The sequence below is a fragment of the Nematolebias whitei genome, chromosome 10 (assembly GCF_014905685.2).
Source record: "Nematolebias whitei isolate Nwh7 chromosome 10, NemWhi1, whole genome shotgun sequence".
NCBI lineage: Eukaryota > Metazoa > Chordata > Actinopteri > Cyprinodontiformes > Rivulidae > Nematolebias > Nematolebias whitei.
In genome coordinates this window covers 9,671,530-9,696,266 of record NC_056507.1, presented here as the reverse complement: position 1 = coordinate 9,696,266, position 24,737 = coordinate 9,671,530, and the positions used below count along the sequence as shown (strand labels likewise).

General features: G+C 44.2%; 2 protein-coding genes across 2 annotated transcripts in view; both read right to left on the bottom strand.

Annotated features, from left to right (window-relative positions):
* The window catches only part of LOC119415953 (BTB/POZ domain-containing protein kctd15), an 8,839-nt gene extending 5,892 nt beyond the window's left edge, over nt 1-2,947 (bottom strand). The window contains exons 1-4 of the mRNA XM_037683122.1: nt 2,819-2,947; nt 1,876-2,051; nt 1,609-1,753; nt 922-1,227 (exon numbers count right to left, since the gene is read on the bottom strand). Of these exons, the coding sequence (XP_037539050.1) occupies nt 922-1,227; nt 1,609-1,753; nt 1,876-2,051; nt 2,819-2,830 (639 nt within the window). The 5' untranslated portion in view covers nt 2,831-2,947. The remainder of the gene's footprint in view (nt 1-921; nt 1,228-1,608; nt 1,754-1,875; nt 2,052-2,818) is intronic.
* A 1,918-nt stretch (nt 2,948-4,865) lies between these two features.
* LOC119416129 (carbohydrate sulfotransferase 8-like) lies at nt 4,866-12,862 on the bottom strand. The gene is made up of 3 exons (XM_037683320.1): nt 12,712-12,862; nt 6,855-6,895; nt 4,866-5,888 (listed from the first exon to the last, which is right to left on the bottom strand). Exons 1-3 carry the CDS (start codon nt 12,860-12,862, stop codon nt 4,866-4,868), a joined length of 1,215 nt encoding a protein of 404 aa, XP_037539248.1.
* Between the last annotated feature and the right edge of the window lie 11,875 nt (nt 12,863-24,737).

The following is a 24,737-nucleotide window of genomic DNA, read 5'->3' as shown; positions in this document are numbered from 1 at the left end:
TTTGCTGCTGACAACCAAAACCAGCTGATCACATGCTCAAGAAGGACCATCAGCCTAACAATGGATCATTAGCACACTGATGGCTGTTTACTATTCACAGAGGGCTGAGTGATACTAGCAATCAAAGCATTGTAAGAGGGGGACAGTTGAACCCGGAGGCCTCCACCCCTGTTTAATGATGGACGGTTTCTTTTCACAAAGATGGCCTCCTTTACTCCTCTCTCAAACCATCGTTCCTCTCTGTCCAGGATGTGAACATCTTCATCCTTGAAAGAGTGACCGCTGGCCTGGAGATGAGTGTAGACCGCAGAGTCCTGGCCTGATGATGTTGATCTTCTGTGCTGGGCCATCCGGAAGATCAACATCATCAGGCCAGGACTCTGCGGTCTACACTCATCTCCGGGTTCAACTGTCCCCCTCTTACAATGCTGTGATTGCTAGTATCACTCAGCCCTCTGTGAACAGTAAACAGCCATCAGTGTGCTAATGATCCATTGTTAGGCTGATGGTCCTTCTTGAGCATGTGATCAGCTGGTTTTGGTTGTCAGCAGCAAACTGGTTGATCCACTCTGAGAAGGTGCTATTTAAGAGACTGAGCTGAATACAGCTCCTCAGACTGAGGAAGTCTCTCGGATGAGAGACGAAACGTTTCTACATTTTTTTTGTTGATTTGCTTTGTTTTTTTTTAATGTCCAGAGGACCAGATTTAACTTTTTTAGATTTTTCTACCTGGATTATTGAGCATGCATCAGGATATTAATAAAACCATGTTTAAAAAAAAAACACTTGTTTTTAAACTGAAACTTGTTTTTAAGGTTCTGGTGTTCTGTTTTTGGTCTCAGATGGATCAGAACCAGTAGTATTCCTACTACAACAGGAGGAGTCCTGTTTCTGGGTTCTGATTGGCTGACAATGTCTCACCTGTACAGAGTTCAAGCTGCAGTATCCGTTGAGCGGGAAGCGGATCACGTGGGTCGGGTCCTGGTTCCAGCCGGCGTTCACAGAGTTGCACATGACGTCTCCGGTTTCGGGGAAGACCTCCTCGATTAGAACTTTCTCTCCGCTGAGGGCGATCCTCTCACCCAGATCAGGCGTGACCCGGACCACCAGAACCTCGCAGGGCACCGCTGTCCGCCGGGCCTCCTGCTCCGCCTGCCAGCGCTCCAGCTCCCGCACCATTGGGGTCAGCTGGTAGAACCGGGCCTCCTCGTACAGCTGGGGGAAGTCCTGAGGGAGGGGTCAGAGGTCAAATCAGAGCTGGACTCTGAGATCACTGGATCATTTCAGAACCTGAACCTAAGTAGAACGCTGCCACAGAGGGGACATGAGGCTCTTTTGAACTTCAGGTCACCTTTGATACCGCTCCACTTCCCGTCTCTGTCAGTGCTTTTATTTTGAAATCATGCATAGCCTTCCTGCTCCCTTTGAAAACTGAATGCTGGTTTAGATTTTGGGACTGGAGGCTCCTGGTTCTGTTAACAGAACTGGGCAGGTGACCTGAGGGGTCTGTTTTTAAGCCCCGCCTCCTTTTAGGATCTGCCTCTTCCTTGTTCTACTCAAAATGGACGGACGGATGGTGGAGTGATGATCGCATGACATCAGGTTTACCTGGAAGTCCTCCGGCAGCAGCAGCCTGCAGGTCCTCAGGAAGTTCAGGATGTAACTGAAGACGTCTCCGTCTCGGTCGATGAAGTAGTGTTGCTTCAGGCTGTCCAACACGATCGGCTCGGAACCGTTAAACAGACGGCTGATCCTGCAGGCGCACACAGGTGAGTCAGAACAAAACCATCAACATGAACAAAACCATGTTAAACATTAAAACTGAAGAAAACATCAGAAACCAGCAGCAGAACGCACCTGTCCCCTGACACTCACCTGGACTCGGGGAACCTGGTGAGCGTGGCCAAGCTGCTGGTGTACATGTGGCCCCCCACGTCGATGTGGACTGGGGCGTTAGACTTGGTGAGCTGGGCCGGGGACGGGATGCCCTGGGCACCCACAGGTGACACGGGTGAGTGGTTCACAGACATCCTGGACAAGCTCCGCCCCTCCTGTCACAGGTAAACACAGGTGGGAGGAAGTTAAAGTTCATCACGCAGCAGTAACTCATGCGGTCTGATGGCCCAGAGGGTGTGTGTGTGTGGGGGGGGGGGGGGGTCCCTCTGTATGGATTAACCCCGCCTCTCAGAAGGAGCGTTCAGTTTGGCCCCGCCCCCCGCCGCTCACCCCCGGGCGGAGGGTGGGGGAGGTGTCGTAGGTGTTGTTGAACACGGAACCTTTAAAGAGAGGTCGTTCGGAACAGAACATAATTTTAGATGAACATTGAGAGAAGAAAGCAAAACCTGCGTGTATCGCCGGTCTGCGCCCCATTCCAGACTCCGTTAAAAAAACCGCAGATTTAAGCTGCTCCAGTCTTCGCGACTCAGGACAGCAGTTTGTCTGATTTGAAACTGATTAAATAATTAATTTTGATTAATTCCGTGATAAAAAAAAAAAAAATTTCATACATATTTACTTAATTGCGAAACTTTAACCTAACGGAGCTGCGTTATAAATGCAAACGTGCGAGACTGGCGAGTCGGGAGAAAAACTTTGGGTTTATTTTAAATAATTTAAATTAAATACATTTATTTTCATGCCGAAGTAAAGGCTGATTCGTTCACTAACAGATTATCTTGGAATTTTAACACATCGTTGCCTCAAGCGCTCAGGTTAATAAAAACGGTCAATATTTGCATGGAGTCTGGTTGGGAGCTGAATACCGACGTCTGCAACCTGGTTTCAGGTTGGAAACTTGCAGCACGTGCTCCACTCTCACCTGGAAGGACATGAGGAGTCTGCGGCTCCGGATCCTGGCTGCTCTTCAGCGGTTCGGTCGGTCCTGTGGGTGAGGCTGAAGCAGCCAAACCGCGTCTGTCAGACTGAAAGGAGGGCTGGAAGAGGAGCGTGGCCCGGGGCCCCTTCAGACCCCCGGGGGGTCCAGGATCAGGTTCTGACCCGCCCCAGCTGATGGGAGTAGCGGGATCCTCAGCGCGACCTGGTGTGGGATCATCTCATTCTGGACCGGATTGGGATTGAGGGTCCCGGCCTCCTGCAGACGAAGCTCCATCATCCATAGCACCCCCTCCCCCCATCACCCGCGGCCACGCGCGCCATTTCCCTCCTCACGCATAGAGATGGAGATGTGGGTCTGAGATCCGGGACTCCTGAAGCAGCTGAGTGAAGCTGACACCCCACCCTAAAAATTAATCTTTAATATCTTAGGAACCAAAGCAGCACAAACAAACGGAGCACTAACCGCTCATTCTTTTTGCTGGAATCCTTCACGTGGGTGGGGTGTCAACTTCCAGAACAGCAGAGCGCGCGGCTGTACGGACACGCGCAAGCTGGAAAGCGTCGACGACCTTTGACTTCTTTTACCGAGTAATTAAGTACTTTTACTCTGATTACATCTGACTACAGAAAGTTCTTCATCACCAGGGTGATGATTTATTTCTACATTTCTCTTGGACCTTGTTATCTGCGGGTCAGAGATCAGTAAATGTGAGGCAGACCACCTGTCCAGGTAACCTGACGTCACCCTGAAGGTTCTCCACGGCAGCAGCAGCAGAACCACAAGTTAAAGGAACTTTAATGAGCTTAAAGATTTAAAAATCTGCAGCTCAGTTTGTTACTGTGATGAAGAGGCTCATCATCGTAACCATAGCAACCACAATGATGACCTGCAGTTATATTAAAATATTTGGTTATTTTATTATATTATTAAATATTTAGTTGGTTCTAGTTCTGATTCACACGCGTTCAAAACTGATCCATGTGGACCTGGATCCATTTGGTCCCGTTCTGTCAGACTGGACCCACAGCAGCTCAGGGTGCTGCAGGAATTCTGAGACCGAATGCTAGCCAGAAGCTAAAGGTAACAAAAGCTAAAAGTAGCTGAAGGCTAGCTAAAAGTAGCAGATGCTAGTTAACGGCTAAAAGCAGCACAAGTTTAGTTAAAAGCTAAACGTAGCATAAGAAGACAAAACAGAGCAAGTAGCTGTAGCAGCTTTTTAAAAGATCAGTTTTACATGAGCTGAAGAGACCTCGGCGTATTTCTATGTGGGACATTTTTGGTTAAATACTTCTCAATGTTACAAAAGCTAAAAGGCACAGCAGCTGAATGAGCCGAACAAGCACAAAGTCTGCAGAAGTTGGATTATAAATGAAATAAACAGAAAAATAAAAAACTGTAAAACAAATGACTCGGCGTTCAGACTCCAAGGCCAGGATCAGGAATTCTGAGCAGAACATCAGGTTTTTGTTTCTTGTAGTGAAACCAACGTGTTGATCAGACGTGAGGTTCTGGCAGTGGAGCGGTTCTGAAAAGAAACAATCATACCAGCAGCCGTTTATTAAAAATAAAACCTTGTGTGTTTATTCTCATCAAACACTCGGAATATAAAGGAGGCAGTGGCTTTAAAGAAGAACCTCACACAAAACAAACCCTCAGAACTCAAAAGAGTAAAAAGAACACCAACAAACCGGTCCGGTCCGGTCCCAGGTGTTTTACCTGAGAAACAGCTCAGAGAAATCAGCTCAACAGAACTTCATAGAAGTTGCTGCAGCTTCAGAGTAACAGAGTTGGCTTTGTCTCCAGTAGAACATGTGACCCATGACCAGCTGGTGGTTCTGGCAGGTCCAGCTCAGATTTATGACGGTACCATCAGGGTCCCCACCAGAAGACCTAGTAATAAATTAATCCACTTCCTGATCAGCTGATTTCAATCAATTAATAAACCAAAAACTATTTCAAGTTCTAGTTCTGGATCCATTTCATTCAGCAGATTTGCAGCGGAGGGCGGAGCTTGGTAAAGGGGCGTGGCTTAGTGCAAGTCTGTGAAGGGTTTGGGGTAGTTGAACATCAGGTAGTCCATGTGGTAAAAGTCAAAGACTTTCTGCCTCTCTGTGGCGTTCAGCTGAGAGAAATAGTTCTGCGTGATTCTGGACGAGGTCCGCTCGGCCTGCGGGTTCCGATCTTTGAAGTCGGGGAAGGTGAGGTTGGCCGGCGCCCCGATGCTGCGCAACAGGTGGTTGGCGTCCTCCTGCAGACTCTCGAACTTCCCGATGAAGTGGTACCGGAGCAGACAGGGGCTGCAGAGCTGGCTGACGGGCTCCCAGTGGATGTCCATCCCAACGGGCCGCTGCAGGTCCAGCAGGTACTGAACGAACTCCCTGAAGGTGACGCCGGCGCCGGTTCTCAGGGCGGTGCGTGTGGCATTGGCCCGGTACCTGGAGATGATGGCGCGTCCAAAAACAGGATGGTAGTACAAGTTTGGACTCTCAAACTTGTCCCGGAACGCGGAGACGAGCCGCTCGAAGGGCTCCCTGACGAACAGAACCTTGGTGTAGGACCGGAGTCGGTCCACAACATCGGAGAAAGTGTAGCTCTCCAGCCTCCGCAGGTGGTTGGAGTAGTGCACCACGTCATGTGGGATGTCCTGCGTGGAGCGAGCGCTGCCGCCCAGAACCATCAGGACCCGTTTCCAGTTGGAGCAGCCCGCTTTGGGCACCTCGCAGTACAGCAGCCGGAACCTGTCCTCCACGTAAACCCGGGACACCTGCTGACGGGTCACGTGCCTTTTGCCAATGATGGGACGGTACCTGGAACAGAACTGTTTCAGCAGGTGGAGCCGGGACTCCTGGGTCGAGTCCAGCTGCTGCAGAACCTCCTCTCCTCCAGGGAGGGCGGTCTTCAGCAGCAGCTTCCTGTGACGTTTGGTGACACGCTGCTTCCTGTCGGGTACCGGGTCGGATAACGGCGAGACAGACCGAGACAGTGGGCGGAGACCAGGAGGAGAGACGAGGACCCGACCAATACCAACAGCATCAGACGGCTGAGTCGAATCCTAAAGCAAACAAACAAACAAATGATCTCACAGTAAACAGAACAGCACTGCTGAGTTTGAGGGTTCTGAACGGGCTTTTCAAGAGCTCTGATCCATATTTTCACTGGTTCTGTAACTACTTCTGTCTTCTGGGAGAGTCCAGGGTTTGCCTGTTTTCTCTCTTTACTGTCTTGTTTACTTCCTGTTGATTGCCTTCTTTAATAAAGATTTTTGTTGTTTGAAATTAATGTAAGCAAAACATCCATCCATCCATTCTTCCATCCATCCATCCATCCATCCAAACATCCATCCATCCAAACATCCATCCATCCGCTTCTTCCTTTTTGGGTCGCAGGGGTCACTGGTGCCCATGTCCAGCAGTCACTGTAGGAGAGGCGGGGGACACCATGGACAGGTCTCCAGTCCATCACAGGGACACAGAGACAAATGAGACAAACAACCATTCACTCTCTCACTCACACCTAGAGACAATTTAGAGTTACCAATCAGTCCAACATGCATGTTTTTGGTCTGTGGGAGGAAACTGGAGTACCTGAAGAAAACCCATGCATGAATGGAGAGAACATGCAAACTCCACCCAGAAAGGTCCTCGGCTGGGATTTGAACCGAAGCGACCTGCTCGCTGAGAGGCAGCAGCTCTACTAACTGAGCCACCGTGTCTCACAAAATCAAAAAACATTATGTAGTAATTTTGTTTATTTTTGCTTCTGGGGTTTGTGTTAAAAGTTAAAATCAATTCTTTCACCTCTGACTTCATCAGAAACAAGGTTCTATGTAATTTTTACTGATTATAATTGAATGAATTCTGAATAGATTTGATTTATTTATTTAGCATCTTTTCCTCGCCTCTGTCACACTTCTGTCGGACCGCTGAGTTCTGCAGCTTTCATGTAAAACCCAGAAGCTGCGTCCTGTTTTACTGATCCAGCAGAAGTCAGACTGGGGGCATTGTGGTACCAGACTCACCTTCTCCACTGGCCACCTGGGAGCCACCAGAACCGGGACACCTGAAACAGAAGAACAGACAGAACGGGTCTCAGATCAGTGGGTCAGAACACAGAGACAAACAGAACCCATCACTAAATCAGCTCATGGAGACTGATGAAGAGAAGAGACAAACTAACATGAAATATTATAATATATAAACGTTGATCCTCAGATGGGTCTGATCCAAACACCAGGAGTCACTTCACTCTTTGGAGCAGGTGACCCTCAGTCTCAACAGGAAGTTGCTGCGCATGTCAATGTGGTGTATCACCATGGCAACAGGTACTAGAAGCTTGACAAAGAGTATCACCATGGTAACAAGTACCGGAAACCTGACAAAGAGCATCACCGTGGCAACAGTTACCAGAAACCTGACAAAGCATTGCCATGGTAACAGATACTGGAAACCTGTCAAAGAGCATCACCATGGCAACAGATATAGGAAACCAGACAAAGTGCATCATCGTGGCAACAGTTACCAGAAACCTGACAAAGAGCATAACCATGGCAACAGATACTGGAACCATGACAATGGGCATCGTCATGGCAATAGATGCCATAAACCTGATAGAGAGCATCACCATGGTAACAGATACCAGGAACCTAAAACTGACTATCTTTATCCACCTTGAGACTTCAAATCCTGCCACAGCTGATGGAGTCATGCTGTGTGTATTTTACTTCCTGTCATATTGAGGACATTTTTTAGGAGCATTTGGTCGTTTCTGTTGGAGACCTTGGCCTTAACAGCATGTTGAGCCTAATGAAGAGTGATGAAATCAGATTACTGTAATCAGACTACTATGACTGATCACTGGGCTCCAACAGAATTTAATATTTTAGTTCATGAATTGAATGCAAACTATTTTTTTTCCCCTGAACATGAACAGGAAGTAGTTGAACTTCCTTCAGACTGAACTCTGTTTGGACTCTCGGCCCACATCGGTCCAGATCAGGCGTCGCCGTTTCCGTTCAGCTGCAATGCCAATCCGAAACAAGATTTTGAAAGTCTTGTTTCTATCAGCTGGTTTAGATTTATTATTATTAATAATAATAAAAATAATAATACAGTAATAAAACCCCACTGATGGTCAGCAGGTGGCGCTGCAGGCTAATGACCACATTTAAAGTGTTCAGAAAATAAAAATAATCAGAGATTCTTTATTTGTCATCAATGATATTGTGTATACAGGGTCCCATAATAAATTGTGATTTGTTGTCTGCGGGACAAGTCAGTCAGAGTCAGAGATTCTTTATCGTCATTCTCACGTCGTGGTGGAGCGAAATTATGTACACAGGGTCCCAGTTACATCCAACAATAAAATGTAAAAACAAAACAATGATAACATCCAAGATATTAACTAAGAAAACATCAACTAAATATACACTAAGCACTAATAACATAAAAAAACATCACGTCAAACATGAGCACAAACCTGAACATGAGTCTGTACATGAGACGGAATGGACGGAATAGATGGAAATCGTGATTTGTTAGTTTAAAGTGTTAATTTTCAAGTATGTTAATTAATTTCACTGAATAAATTATGTTCTTGACAACAGTTTGGACGAAGAACTAAAACAGAACAAATATATTCTGGTCTGCAGAAATGTTCTGCACATTCTGAAAAGAACTCTTCTGGATAAATCTGTTCTGTTTTTAATAATTTGATAAGATAACTTGATTGATTGCAGAGTTTTCTTTCTAAGCTGCAGGACCTTGTCGTGTTCTGATGTCGACACTTCCTGCAGCTGATCTCAGGTGTGTTTACCACCTGGCCGCTCGCTGCCTCTCGTGAGACTAATTACCCAGCATGCCGTGGTTCCGCCGAGCACAGTGCCACAGCTGAGGTAAAAGGTAGAAAACTAACGAGCTTCTCTGGTCACACCTGCAGCAGAAGTAAACACCAGCACCAACAGGGCCAGTTAGTTCTAACACATTAAAGGTTCTGATCCAGTTCCCAGCTGAACCACCAGGACCAGAGGTTTCCATCAGACACCCAGTCTGCAGGAAGGAGATCAGTCCATCACTGTCCCGTCTGCACACCAAACCAGAACTGATCCCAGAACCAGCGGGAAGATCAGGAACCAATCAGGCGACAGAACCATCAGAACCTTCAGAACCAGAGACAGATGGACAAGGTTCTGTGGGAAATATCCTTCAACTCTTTAGTTGACCATGACAGCAACTTTTGAATGTGTTTGAGAGTTTAACGAGAAGCTGTTTTTATTCTCACACAACCCGACTGAATAAAAACCTGCTGGAACAACATTTACCAAAACCCAAACTAAATGTTTCCATTTTTATTTAAACTCGTTTCTAATTCAACTCTAAACAAGTTTAAATCAGCAGAACCTGTAACGTCAACTGTTCAGATCTGCGGTTTCCTCCATTGAAACACTTTTTATCAAATTGTCCTAATTAGGATCTTTAACGTGTTTTTTTATTCTGATATTTATTTTCTTTTATTTTTAAGTGAATTCAAACGTGGATCTGAACGCTCGATTGAACCTAAAGTTATGACCCGATTAGTCAAACATCCTGTAGAGGCGAAGAAGAAACACCGGAGTCATCGTCGCTCTCAGCAGCTCTTCATCACAGCAGCAGGAACGTGTTCACACTCGCCTGGTTCCACGCAGCGCCTCACAGTTCTCATTTTATATTAAACGTGCTGTTCAGCTGGAGCTGATCCCACTCGGGAACAAACATTAGTTTACATGTTTTTATTTAAAAAACAGGTTTTCACAAAATAAAACAGATTAAAAACAACGTCCATCACCAACTTCGGACCCTCCTCAGAACCAGACCCGGTCCAGACATCTGATGCTGCTGGGTTTCATCAGCTGATTAGGAAAGGTCTGGAAATACTTCCTCTGATCTAGTCCTCAAGTCCAGTCCTCAGGTTCCTGTTTGATGCTCCAATCCTTGAAAACCCGTTCCTATCCTCAGCTTCTGATCCAATCCCCATATCCTGGTTTGGTCATTCGTTCTCAGTCCAGTCCTGGATGTCCAGTCTTTTGGTGCCCAGTCCAGTCCTTCATTTCCACATCCTGAACTGGGTGTGGAAATGAAGGACTGGACTGGGCGTGTGTCCTTGGCGTCCGGTTCTAGGTGTCCAATCCAGTCCTGGGTATCCAGTCTTTTGGTCCCCAGTCCAGTCCTTCATTACCAGTCTAAGTTCTTGGTGTCCAGTCTAGTCCTTGGCGTCTAATCCTGTCCTTGGTGTCCCAGTCAAGTCCTTGGTCGCAGTCCAGTTCTTGGCGTCCAGTCCTCAGATTAGTTAAATAAAACTTGTTTCTGTGACAGTTTAGTGTTTATTAAATATTTGACTGAAGATAAAATCCTCTTCCGTGAGACTCTGAGCTGTTGGAGCTTTGGGACAGATGAATGGATGATAAATGGATGCTGAATGATGAATAAATGATGAAAGGATGAATAATGAACAGAACACATGATGTTTAGTCCAGCAGATCACAGGAAACAAACGTTTTAGATGAATATGCTGCTGAAAGAAGACTTTGTTTTGGTTCAGAAACAGTGAAGGAGGAGCGTGCACGTTGGTCTGTGCACATTGGACAGTGTGTGTGTGTTGGCTGACAGATGTCTGGGGCCGAAGGCAGCGGTTCTGTTCTGATCCGTCTCTCCTCACGAACACAAACTCATCTCGTTCATCTGCTGCTCATACAGTCATCATTAACGAAGCTGCTGCAGCAGATGGTGCTGCCCCTGCAGCTCCGGGTCTTTAACAGACTTCAGGCCCAGTCCGAATGAAACCAGAACACTTCATGTTTACCAGAGCTCCATCGTTGACAAGACTCACCACAAGAAACGTCAGTTTCTCCTGGTTTTGCATCTGAAATCGTCAAGTAACCTCAGAAAAGGTTTGTGCTTTCTGTTTGGTCCTGAAGCCGAAGTTCAGAGGAGGAGCAGAACTGGACCTGGACTCAGGCCTCCTCGGGTGGTTCACAGTCTGCAGACATCAGGTGATGAGGCTCCAATCAGACATCAGCACAGGAAGTGATCCCCTGCTGCTGATGGAGACAAAACAACTTCCTGCTTACCAATGAGGCGCTGCTGAAAGAGGTCAGAGGTCACATCTGTCACCTGAACAGAACCAGAACCAAAAGTACAACAGGACTCATCAACGGTCCAATAAAACCCTACTGTCAAATTACAGAGCACAAACAGGAACCACAAGACTTCTGGACCAGAACCAGACCAGGGGACATATGTTTACCCAGAATGCACTGCAGCAAACAGCTCCTCCCAGCCAGGTGGCAGCACGGTGGTGGAGGGCTGATGGTCTGGGCTCCTGCCAGTCACCGAGTGGACCAGGAACTCCTCTGGAGACCAAACATGAGGCCATCTGTCCAACAGCTGAAGCTTGGACCAAAATGGGTCCAACAGAACCATGATCCCAAACACAGCAGCTGATCTACAACAGGACGAGTCAGAAAGAACAGAACCAAGGTCCAGTCAGAGTCCAGAACCTGAGGTTGGCTGAGATGCTGTGCTGGACCTTCAGAGATGAGTGTTCTGGACATCACTGATGTTTGTTCAGGAAGTTCTCTTGACCTCCAGGTTCCTCACCGTTACATTCGACCACTAGATCTTCACAGAGGAACCAGATGTTCTCAGCGTCCAGCTGATGCTTTCATGTTCTCAGGTGTGTGTGTGTTCAGGTGTGTCTCTGAGTGTGTGAGACCGGTTCTGTGGTGTTGAACAGATTTAATCAAATCACAGCAGCATGAGCTGCAGCGTGCCGCGACACGTGCGTTAACGTCTGAAGCAGTCCTTTTATTAAACGACTGTGCTGAACCGGACCTGTTCAGAACCAGAAGAAACCTCAGAGCTGAAGGATCTCAGAAGAACATTGTTGTTGTTGTTTTGTTTGTCTGCAGCATTGATGCAATTAAAAAACAACAATTGGCTCTTTGTTGTTGGACCGAGCTGAAATGAACGCGGCCCGGATCGATCAGCTGACCCGATCTCTGCGGAATCAGAAACGTGTGATCGATGGAGGAGACGCCGCTGAGGGGAGCGCCGTGATGTCATCAACTTGACACCCCACCGGTCCAGACCTGGATCAATGTGGACTCATCAGACCTCGTGTTTCCATTGATCCAGACTCTAAGCTGCCCAACAAATTAAAACCTGTTACTGATTATTGATCGTCCTCAAACTGATCAGGTTCTTAAAGCCAGGCAGATCTTTGATCTTTTTTTATTTGTCAAGCTGTAACAGTCCTGAAAGGAGCAGTTCTGAGCAGTCAGTATCTGACCTGCAGCAGACAGAGTGATCTCAGTTTGGAGAACCAGAGAGAACGTTCCCATATAAGATCCGGTCCAACAGCTTCCAAAAATCTCATTCAGCATCGATTATTCCTCACGTGCAGTCCATGGTTCTGTTTGGAAATGGACGGGCTGATGCAACAGAACTGTTTGTTCTCATCAGCACACAGTTCCAAAACATGGAAGTGACCGGGCCTTTAAGGCTGCAGACTTTAGAACGTTCTCTGCTCCATCAGAACCAACAACAACTTACAACTAATTCCTTTCATCAATGTTCTGTCCCAGTTCTGAGCCCAAATCTTTGGTTTAACCCAGTTTGTGTTTACACAGATTTGTATTTACGGACAGACCCGTTTGTCATTTGGTTCTGATTATGAAGAACTTTATTCTGAATTGTGTCTTTTTAATTTAAAAAATTGGATTTGCAAGCAGACTTATGTTGGATCAGAACCAGTATCCTCCTGTAAAGACCACCGACATCAGAGAGAAGATGAAGGACAGAAAGAGGAAGTGGACCCAGAGCAGCTGACCCGGCAGTACAGACCTGGGTTCTGGTGCAGCACAGTGTCAGTCAGGTCCGGCAGGTGGACCAGCAGCAGCAGCGACCCGACTCCCAGCAGCAGGAGGACCCACAGCGAGCAGAGCAGCCTCATCCTCCTGCAGACACTCACAGAGTTCTGAAGTCTAAAGTCCATGCTGCTGGTTCCGGATCAACCGGGAGCACAGAACCTGAGGACAGGCGAGAGGTCACATCAGTCAAACATAGATCCATCAGAACCAGAGAACTACAATCCAAAAGAGAACCTCATCTCTTTCTGTTTAGTCACTTGTGTATGGTAGGCCATTGTACCATACAATCAAATCACAAACCTTTTCACAGAATCAGTTTAAGAGCAATTGAAATCACAATATTACTATTAGAATTTAAAAATTAAGTTATTTATGATTTCAAATGTACCAGTAAACAACAAAACTCCTTAAAGAAGTTTAATAATAATTGATATTTAACAGGTAAACTGGATGAATATTGCAGAGAACTATAAATCTATTCTTAATTCTCACAAATCCGTTGCTCAAAACGCGTCTCGCTGTCGAAACACTCCCATCTTTCTTCTCTTCAATGAGAATTATTAAATCTGTTATTTTACTGATATTCATTCTGTATTTGTGTTTTAAATACGGTTGTTCTGTCATCGGGCCCCTGAGTCCTCTCTGCTGGGAACCCGAGCCTGAGGTCAGATCTGCGTTCTGCCAGGAGCTCCATCAGCTGGACCCAAGCCCGGAAAGGAGGTATTTATAGAACCGAGTGGTTCTGTTCTGCAAGCTGAGAGCCGCTTCCATCCCACAGAAACAGGAAGAGTGGAGGAGCTGCGATGATGTGACATGAACAACGCTTCATCTTTTTATTAACAGGTATCACTTCACAGAACCGGGTCTGAACCGAGAGAACGGTCTGAAGGAGTTTGATGCTCAGAACCTTCTATAGATTTGATTAAAAACAAGGAAACATGCTGCAGAACCACAACTGATGAGTTCCAGTGCTAAACGATGAAGAAAAGCACCGTTAGTTTAATATTTCTGGGCCCGAAAGCTGAAAATGAAAGAAGTGAGCTCCACGGGTTCTGCAGAGATTGGATCAGGACCATCAGAACTGAGCAGAACCAGGAAGAAGATCCAGAACATTTTCTGCTGCAGCTTCCTGCTCAGCTCCAACAAACCCGAATGGATCCTTCCTTAGAGTCGGAACCAAAGAACCGGACCGGATCCCCTGCAGCTCAGGGAAGAAGAACTGAAGTGTCTCCAGACAGGAAGTGCTCTCCTTCTGACAGGAAGTGCTCTCCTCCTGACAGGAAGTGCTCTCCTCCTGACAGGAAGTGCTCTCCTCCTGACAGGAAGTGCGTCGGCCTCTTTATGGATTATTGATGTTGCGCCTCGGCAGAAGCAGAACACGGACCAGGGTCGGGTTTCCTCTCTGATCAGATTAGAAACTGGATCCTCTTGGTGAAGCAGCTCCGGTCTGAAACTATTAAACCCACCAACTCCAGATGCGTGAAGAGGTTCTGGTTCTTGTTCACCTGCAGACATGTTTAAATTCCTTGGTACCATCAGAACTGCAGATATGATGTTTTAGAGTTTCTGGGCTCAAAAACTAAACACGAATCAATCAATCCAACAGAACCGGGCTCTGATCCAAAGGGTTTACAGTCAGTAATGTGCTGCGAGTTAAACGGACCTGTGGTTCTAAAACTCAACATTTCAAAAAACAAAACTTACTGACCCATCAGCTTCTTTCAGAACTTTTCAGGTCTGTGATTCTGTCTCGGACTCCGACCGGTTCAGTTAAACATCAGAACCTTTGCTCTCCTGCTGGTTTCAACTCTGGACTTTGTTCGGGTCAGAGTTCAGCTTGTTTGGGTCCAGTCTGCGGATGCGTAATGATGACATCATCCAGACTGCACTGATGAACGGTACCATAATGGGTTAACCCGGCTAATGGTACAATGTTGCAGAGACCAGCAGAACCAGAACCAGAACCGCTTGATCACAAGTGCTAAACTCAGACAGAGGATTAAAGACCTGAAGATCCTACAGAACCTGCTCAAATCCAAACCCTCTCAGACAGAACCAGGACCAACCTGGACAAGAGACAGTAGAACTCATCATGGATCATACAGGAAGTACATGCTCTTATTGTGAAACTCTGACATAAAAATACCTTTGTTTTCCTGCCTCCGACCCATACAGAGTTCAGGATTGGTGCCTTCAAACAGAACCAGGGTCTCTGATGAGGTTCTGATCGTCTTGTTCACACGGGCTGGAATAAACAACCCTCTGATCCGGTGCATATGAGTAAATCTGGATCGGTTCTGATCAATAGAGGCAGACTGAGCTTTTTTTTTAAAACCTTAAAGAAGTCACAAAGGTTCTTTAAGGATCAGAGGTTCTGTTCGTTTGTGAGCTGCAGAACATCCCAGATCCAATAAAACTCCAGGTTCTGCCAAGTTCTGACCCAATAATTACCAACAGGTTGACAGTGACGGTTTGGACCCTGGTACTGATGCTTGTCACTCACACAGAACACAGACTCTGTGAAGCGTTTAGGACAGAAATAATTCAGAGATAAAAGAGACAACAGCAGTTCCTGATCCAGAACCAGAGGCTCAAAAAACTCTGGATCCAGAACCAGAACCTCCTGATCCAACCCTCATCGTCTCCTTCTTCCCTCCAAGCAGCAAGAAGTTCTGCAGACATTCTGAATGTCTTTCACAGATTTCCTTTTGGACTTTGGCTGCTTCGTCACTCAGTTTCAGTCCGGTTCTGGTACCAGTTGGGGCTTCATGGACAAACTGCAGCGATTTAACAAGAAGTCTGAGGAACCCAAGAGTGAGGAACACAAACCTGATCAGTATCTCAGACAGGAGGTCAGGAGCTTCAACAGCAGATCACCTGATGATGGAACCACCTCCAGTCGGACCAACGTCCCAGTTTATCTCTCAACAGAACCAAAGTTTATGCTCATGAGGTTCTTTAGATCCCGAGGACCTGGTGGTTAATCCAGCAGAACTCTGGAACTCAATAAAACCAGAATCCTGTAAAACCTGCATTGCCATGGCAACCAGGACTTATTCAATCTGATGGTTCTGGTACCAGTCCAGATAGAACCTCACAGAGTGCAGACTTCGTCCTTCAGCTTCATCTTCTCCAACCAAAACTGGACGTTTTCATGAGTCCAGAACCTTTACATGAGGTCCAGATGGCCAGCAGTCAAACAGAACCAGGCACAGATTAACAGAACCCAAAAGGTTCTAGTTCAAGTCGAGAAAAGCGGATAAATGATCACAATAAAAAAGACTATTCCAGATTTAAGGTAATCTGTTGCTGATGTATTTTTAAGCATGGCAAATGATGGCGTCAGGCCCAGTGGACCGGTATCAGAACCATCCAGAACACACCACAGAGGCGGTACCTGTCCAGGTGAACTGGACCGTTAATCACCAACTCACGTTCACTTCAACACAAACTGCGCTTTAAGAAGCTCCTTTCAACTGAAAAACTACCAGAGTTCGTCTAAACAGACCAGAACCAGAACCATCGGGTCGGATCTGTAACTCACCGGTTCGGTTCGGCATGGATGAACACTGTTGTCGAGTTCTACTGAAAGTCGGCTTTCCCAAAAGATAGAAAAAAACATTGTGACGGACCCGAACCGGAACAAACCAACAGCGGGAAGGTTCCGGTCCACTGTCGGTTCGGTGGAACATCAGACTGTTATGATGGTAGCGAAGAGCGGCGGGAAAACGCCCCAAAGTTACCGATGGAAACCGAACAGAGTTCACAGAGGAGGAGAGTCAATTTCCGGAAGAGAAAAAGAGACAGACCGGATGTTTACAAATCTTACCTTCACAATAAAAGACGGACGTTAGGCCTTGCAGCCAAAACTTGATTGACTCCACTAATTAGTGCATTTGTTTTTGCTTTTATTTGTTTTTACCTGGTTATTGTTTAAATTCTACATGAATAAATTAAATAATTAATAAAATACAGTAATTTAAAACACAATTGATTTGATTAATTTGGTTTTATTTCCAATACACTTGTTTACTGTTTCATTATGATCAGAATTTATTTCATTCAAACTAAAGTTCATTTAACAGAAAACACATAAAGTTATATTACATATAACAAATAATTGTTGGGGGTGTATAAATGTCATCTGCAAATTTGTAGATTGAAAATCTTTTTTTTTTTTTTTGATTCAGTACAAAACAAGGCCAAGCAAATACGAATCCAGAGGAAAAAAAATTCTGTGTCACAGACAAATTGGTTACTGCATTAATGAGTAAACAATCAGTGTCAATGTCAATTTATTTATATCACGTAAAAACATCAAAATCTGACTAAAGTGATGTAGTCAAACAACAAGATCTGTAAAGATGGAGCTAGTTTCAGCTTTGTAGGTTAGAAGTAAGATTTTGAATTCAATTCTGGACTTGACAGGGACCCAGTGGAGAGAAGCTAAAACTGGAGAGATATGATCTCTCGTACTAACTCCAGTTACGACTCTGGCTGCTGCATTTTGGATTAACTGAAGACTTTTTACAGAAATATTTGGACACCCAGATAACAAACCGTTACAATAGTCCGGTCTAGACAAGACAAATGCGTGAACCAGTTTTTCTGTATCGTTTTTAGATAAGATGTTTCTAATTTTAGCGATGAGGAACTGATAGACCTAAGTGCAATCAGATAAGTAAATATATTGTTTCTGAAATTCATCCAGAAACATACATGATATTGTGACAATTATATTAACCGTAAGTGTTAAGATGAAAATCACCAAAATAATGTTAATTTTTAAATTAGAAATATCAGTAAATAAAACGTGGAAAAACTGTTCAGACTTTTAATTTAATCGGAAACCGGAAACAGCTGCTTTTATTCTGGTAACTTGAAAGCAAGGTGAGTTTCAGTATGTGTGAGCGCGTGTGAGCGTGTCTACTGGGAGCCCAGTGTCTCTGCCGGGCAACAGAACCTCAGAGAGACGGGGAGGAGCTCCGGCAGCCAGGCAGGTGGAGGTTTGGGATCCGCTGGGAGCCGGAGGACCCCCCCCCCCCACACACACACACACACGCACACCACCACCCTGCCACGGACACCCAGATGTCATATAATCCCGCATTGGCTGCTGCGGCGCAGGAATTTCATGCGGACACCTGCTCAGGCCTGGGCTGGAACAGTCACGTGACAACAGATGCTGGGAAAGATTTTACAGCTATTTAAATAAATAAATAAACAAATACATTATTATTATTATTATTATTATTATTATTATTATTAATCTAACAAAGTTAAGTCTGGTGGTCTGGACAGATAAAAAAAAAAAGAATAAAAATAAAATTTAAAACTTATTGAAACGTTTCGGGAGCAGATTTTTGGATTAAAGACAAAACGTTTCAACAAGTTTTAAATTTTAAAAATTATTTTTATGCTTTTTTTTTAAATTTGTCCAAAGGACCTGACTTAACTTTGTTAGATTTTCTTCCTGGATTATTGAGCATGCATAATAATAATAATAATAATAATAATAATAATAATAATAATAATAATAACAATAACAATAATAATAATAATAATAACAAAAAATAATTGTTTTTGCTGAAAAAACAGAAAACGAATAGTTTAAACAAGGACAAAAGAAGTGACATGGAGGCTGCACAGAAGTCTGTTGGAGTCAGTCTCCCCACCATCACAGACATCTACACCTCCAGATGCAGGAAGAGGGCCACCTGCATCATGAAGGACCCCACTCACCCAGCACACACACACTTTTTGCACCGCTCCCCTCAGACAGGAGGTTAAGGAGCATTAAGTGTAGAACCACTAGACTGAGGAACAGCTTCTACCCTGAAGCTGTTAAGACTCATAAATCCCTAATCGGAATTACCACTATGAAAAAATCACTGTAATTCCACTTGATTGTTGATATGTGCTGTTAACTATCCATGTTGCTGATCTTATGCTGCTGATTTATTTCACGCTGCTGTACTCGTCTGCTCACACAGACTCACGTTCGTGCTGCTGTTGTTTTATTATTTTTGTACTACTACTACTGCTTAGTATATTCTTAGTTTAGTGTAATTTCTTAGTTCATATCTTAGATCTTATTACTGTTTTTCTTTTATGGGTTATACTTTTGTTGGATGTAACTGGACCCTGTGTACACAGTTTCATTCCACCACATGTACCACATATGATGTGAATGAAAACAACCTTGACCTTGACAACTGTAGCTAAAGGCTGTAGGCTAACTGAAAGCCAAAAGTAGCAAAATGCTAACAAAAGCTGTAACAAAAGAGCAGAACAGCCAGTAGCTGAAGGCAGCAGACGTCAATTAAAACATTTATTTTTGTTTTTAAGAAACTGAGGCAATCTGATAATATAACTTCATTTAAAATAAAATCCCCCCCAGAAATACAAAGTTTATAAAGTTGTCATTATAAAAGCTACAAAAAACAGAAGTCACACTGCGCTGCTGGAGCTGAGCATTTTGATGCATGAGCAGCTGAAGAAGCACAAAATGACCAGAACCAGTTTGAAACAAACGAAAGCTACAAGAAGAGATGAACCTCAGGACGACTTGGATTAAATGAAAAAGTCACAAACTGAGTGAAACGTGTCTGTTTTCATGTCTGTGTGCTTCAAACGAACAAATAAATGTCAAATATGTGAAATATTGAAGGTTTTTGAGCTGATGGAGCTTCAGCCTGCAGGTCTGATCTGATCAGCTTCATGCGGATGATCCACCTGATGGTTCTCTGACATCATTTCCTGCCTCCTGCAGGTTATTGATCCTCTAATGTTTTGTTTTGATTCATTATTTGGATGAAATGTAAATAAAAACAGATTTAAATACAGCCTCAGGAAGTGTTTCTGTCTCATGAATAAACTTTATTCTGGTGTTTTTGTTGTCTGTAACCATGGAGTTTTGTTTTGGAACTCTGAGTGTTTTGTTTGTTTGTTTGTTTGTTTTAAATTAAACGAGTGGAACTCAGACAGCAGATGTAAGTGCAGCAGAGGATCATGGAGAAGGTAAGAAAAACACTTGAATGATTGGATTTTTCAGGCTGAGCTGAAGCTGCAGGTTTGAAGAGATCCAGCTGCAGCAGCGCCCCCTAGTGGCTTCTTATAAACCTTGCATGTCCAACTTTGTCTCAAAGAATCTAAAAGGAGCAGATTAAAGTTTGTTCAGTCAGTTTCAGACGAATCAAACACTTCCTATTTTTTTTATTTCTCTCCACAGATAAAGAAGTTTGATGAAAACAAGCCCAATGGTTCCATGGCCCTGCATCCTGAACCCGCCGCCGCTCAGGTCAAAGGTCATGCAGGAGTTCAGGTGGGCCCAAACCCAGCAGAGACTCCCTTAGGGTCACGATGGGTGGGTTCAGTAAATCCACCACACATTTTGCTTTAAAAACAAAGGTTCTGGTTCTTCAAACAGATTAAATGTGTCAAATATAATTAATCCAAGTTAAATATTTTAATGCTGAGTGCATGGCTGTAAAGGGTGTAAAGGGTGAAAGTGAGTAGAAAATCAGCTGAACTTTCAATGTTTGTTGAAAGTTTTAAAGAATAACTAAACAAGAAGCAAAATGACAGACGTCAACAACAGACAAATGGAAAAAGCAGACATAAAAAATCATAAGATTATTTTTTTTTTAGGATTCCTGCTGGTTTTCAGTTCCAGTTTTTTTGTTTGTGATCCATCCTGATCTTGTGTATTTAAGTGTTTTTAGGTTTCACATTAAAAACATGAAGTTCTGAATGTCTCCGTCTTTTTTATCAGAAGCAAGACAGACAGACAGATGGGGGACAGGACAAGTCTCTAGACGGTGGCCTTCTGATTCATGGTCTGACCGTGAAGCAATACAGATAAATCTACAGCTCGATGCTGAACTCGACTGCTCTCGCAGCTCTGCAAACCTGATGTGAGACTTTTATTGGTTTCTGACTCTGAAGTGGAAAAAAAAAACTTAATCCAACAAACTATCATCTCTGGAGATGATAAACATCCTAAACCAGACACAATTGATTTAAAATCAACAATCAAATCAAGCTTTAATCTTCAGGTTTCTGTCCTGGATCGGTCGGTTCTGGTTCTGCAGCAGCAGACACGTTTACAGTTTGATGCTGTTCCTTCTGCAGGATTACGCAGGTTCAGGAGCTGAAGCAGCTACTGTTGAACAAAGCTGGGCCGACCCCAGCTGCAGGAGATGCCAATGGAGGACGGACGGGTGGAGTTCACAGGTCCTGAGATCCTGGACCTAACCTGAGGTCACCAAGGTTCTGGACCTGACCTAAGAAATAACGTTCTGTTTTTTGTCTCTCTATTGGCCCAGTTTTGTTCAAAATTCATGGATTTTATAATTTTTTCTCAGCCTCGAATGCAGAAATTAGAAAAACATGTCATCCTGAGCAGAGCTGCTGAGGCTGTTAATGTTTATGTATTTTATTTTTTGAGTGTGGGAAGATTTTTAACAGAGGACACCATCTCTTCTGTAGTCCACACTGCTCTCACCCTCCTGGAGCAGGCCTCCTATGTCCATATGCTCTTTATGGACTTCACGTCTGCCTTCAACACCATGATTCCCCAGACCCTGATGGACAAACTACTCACACTATGACTAAGCGTATACAATATCTTCCCTGGGCAATGGGTCCTGGATTTCTTGACCAACAGACCACAGTCTGTGAGGATCAACAACTTCTCCTCCTCCATCATAACCTTCAGCACTGGCTCCCCTCAGGGCTGTGTGTTGAGCACTCTCCTGTTCACTATGCTCACATATGACTGTGCACCTACCTATCCAGGTTGTCACATTGTAAAGTTTGCAGACGATTGGCTGCATCCCAAACAACGATGAGTCTGATACAGGCAGGTGGGACACCTGGAGAGCTGGTGCAGGAACAATAACCTCCACATCAATGTGAAGAAGACGAAGGAGATGATATGAATTTCAGAAGGAGCAACGCCCCCAACATACGCTCATAAAACAGAAATGTCCTTTTTCTTAGCTATAAAACATAGTATTATGTTTAAATTAAATTAGTTTTGTTGTTTGAAAGTAAAAATGGTAACTTAATGTTAAATGTTATGTTTCCCCAACTCAACTCTGTTAAGTTAAACGGAAAGTGCTTAAGAGTAGTTTGTCCCTTGCCGGACACTGTACTAGATAAAGTATCCTCTTGTTCTCACGTGCGTGAGTCTCGCTATAGCTCATGGAGTTTCATTCATTTATTGTATGTGAGAGTCCGAGCTACATCTCTGTTTTAATCTGCATCCATCCTTTTAGATCAAGGTATGTCTACATGCTTTCATTGCCACTTCATATAGCAATTAGTGTTAAGTGTATTTTATACGATACATTTGTTGGAGGCTTTGATAAATCATAAATGGAAATATGCTAATTCGGTTACGCTAACTCTGTTTTGGTAACTTCCAGACGTTTGCAATTATTTTTACCTAAGCCGTCGAAAAGTCAACCCGATGAAGCGATGGATTATCAAATCCGCGTTAAGCTGTATGTATTTGTGTGTTCTGTAAAGTTGTTATGATTCCGATAGCAGTATCAAAAATGCCAAGTTAGCGCAGCTAGCTGTTAGCTTCTTTAGCGCCGCTAGCTCGGTTCGCGCCAATAATTCAGTTGGATATGCTGCTTTTTAAATATGAAACCGTTCTGGTGACATCGGATTATATTAAATAATGTGTGGCCACGACATAATCCACCTTCTTTATCGGAATGGTTGTCAACATGGATCTGTTAGTTTACTGTCCGTTATTGTTCACGAGTAAAAGTAATTCAGTTTGCTTTCTTATTAATTTTAAAACGCGCCATAATCTCATTCTCAAAGCAGCACTTTTTTCTCTGCTTCTCCATCTCCTGCCTGATCAGTGTTAATAGTGTTACACACGTTAGTAAAATCTCAAAAGAATACTTAAAAGAAAGGAACTGGTAAAAGACAATGGGTGGTTAGTCAGAGATTCTTTATTGTCATTCGCACCTCATGTGGTACATGTGGTGCAGCGACATTGAAACAGATCAGCAGCAACATGACGCAATTTTTTTCTCAGTGATAATTCTGGTTAGAGATTCATGAGTCTAACAGCCTCAGGGTAGAAGCTGTTCCTCAGTCTAGTGGTTCTACACTTAATGCTCCTCAACCTCCTTCCTGAGGGGAGTGGGGCAAAAAGTGTGTGTGCTGGGTGAGTGAGGTCCTTCATGATGCAGGTGGCCCTCTTCCTGCATCTGGAGGTATAAATGTCTATGTTGGTGGGGAGACTGACTCCAACAGTCTTCTGTGCAGCCTTCACCACTTTCTGCAAAGCTTTTCTTTCCGCAGTTGTGTAGCCTCCATGCCACACGTTGATGCTGGAGCACAGGATGCTCTCCACTGCACACCTGTAGAAGGAGGTGAGGACTGAGCTTCCCAAACCAGCTCGTCTCAGCCTCAGCCGTCTCTGGAAGTAGAGTCTCTGATGAGCTTTCTTGATCAGGCTGGTGGTGTTGTTGCTCCAGCTGAGGTTGTCATTCATGTGTACACCCAAGTACTTGTAGCTGAAGACCACTTCCACCGCAGATCCTCTTATGTTCAGGGGGGTGTAGGTGTTTTTGTTCCTTCTGAAGTCCACAATCATCTCCTTTGTCTTCTTCACATTGATGTGAAGGTTATTCTCTCTGCACCAGCTCTCCAGGTGTTCCACCTCTTGCCTGTAGCTGGACTCATCATTGTTTGTGATGCATCCCACCACTGCTGTGTCATCTGCAAACTTTACAATGTGACAGCCTGGATGGGTAGGTGTACAATCATACGTGAGCAGAGTAAACAGGAGGGGGCTCAACACACATCCCTGAGGAGAGCCAGTGCTGAGGGTTATGGTGGAGGAGGAGAAGTTGTGGATCCTCACTAACTGTGGTCTATTTGTTAAGAAGTCTAGTACCCAGTTGCAAATGGAGGGGCTTAGTCCTAGTGTAAATACTTTGTCCATCAGGGTTTGGGGGATCATGTTGTTGAAGGCGGATGTGAAGTCCACAAAGAGCATACGGATGTAGGAGTTTGTCTGCTCCAGGTGGTTGAGCGCAGTGTGGACCACAGAGGAGATTGCATCCTCTGTTGATCGGTTCTCACAGTATACATATTGATGAGGGTCCTCGTTGATGTTGATGGTTGTTTTGATGTCATGACCAGTTTTTCAAAGCATTTAGCGACTAGTATTACGACTAGTACTAGACTATTAGTGCTTACATCATTAACATTTAAGAAGTAAACATTTTTAATAATCAATTCAATTCAGTTTATATAACGCCTAGGGCTGAGCGATGTAGACCTAAATGAATATCTCGATATTTTAAGATAAATCGCGATAAGCAATGTATTATCTCAATTTTTTTTTTCTTTCCATAAAGTAATGACAAAAATATATTTCTGAATCAAAGCCTTGTCCCAGTTGTCACACAGGCACATTTATTAACAGCTGTAACTACAAAATAAATGTATATAAAAACAAACTAGTTACATATATTTAAGTTTGTTTTTTAGGCATTTATTACAGTGCCTTGTGAAAGTATTCGGCCCCCTTGAACTTTTCAACCTTTTGCCACATTTCAGGCTTCAAACATAAAGATATACATTTTTATTTTTTGTGAAGAATCAACAAGTGGGACACAATCGTGAAGTGGAATGAAATTTATTGGATGTGTCAAACTTTTTTAACAAATAAACTGAAAAGTGGGGCGTGCAATATTATTCGGCCCCTTTACTTTCAGTGCAGCAAACTCACTCCAGAAGTTCAGTGAGGATCTATGAATGATCCAATGTTGGCCCAAATGACTGATGATGATAAATAGAATCCACCTGAGTGTAATCAAGTCTCCGTATAAATGCACCTGCTCTGTGATAGTCTCAGGGTTCTGTTCAAAGCGCAGAGAGCATCATGAAGACCAAGGAACACACCAGGCAGGTCCGAGATACTGTTGTGGAGAAGTTTAAAGCTGGATTTGGATACAAAAAGAT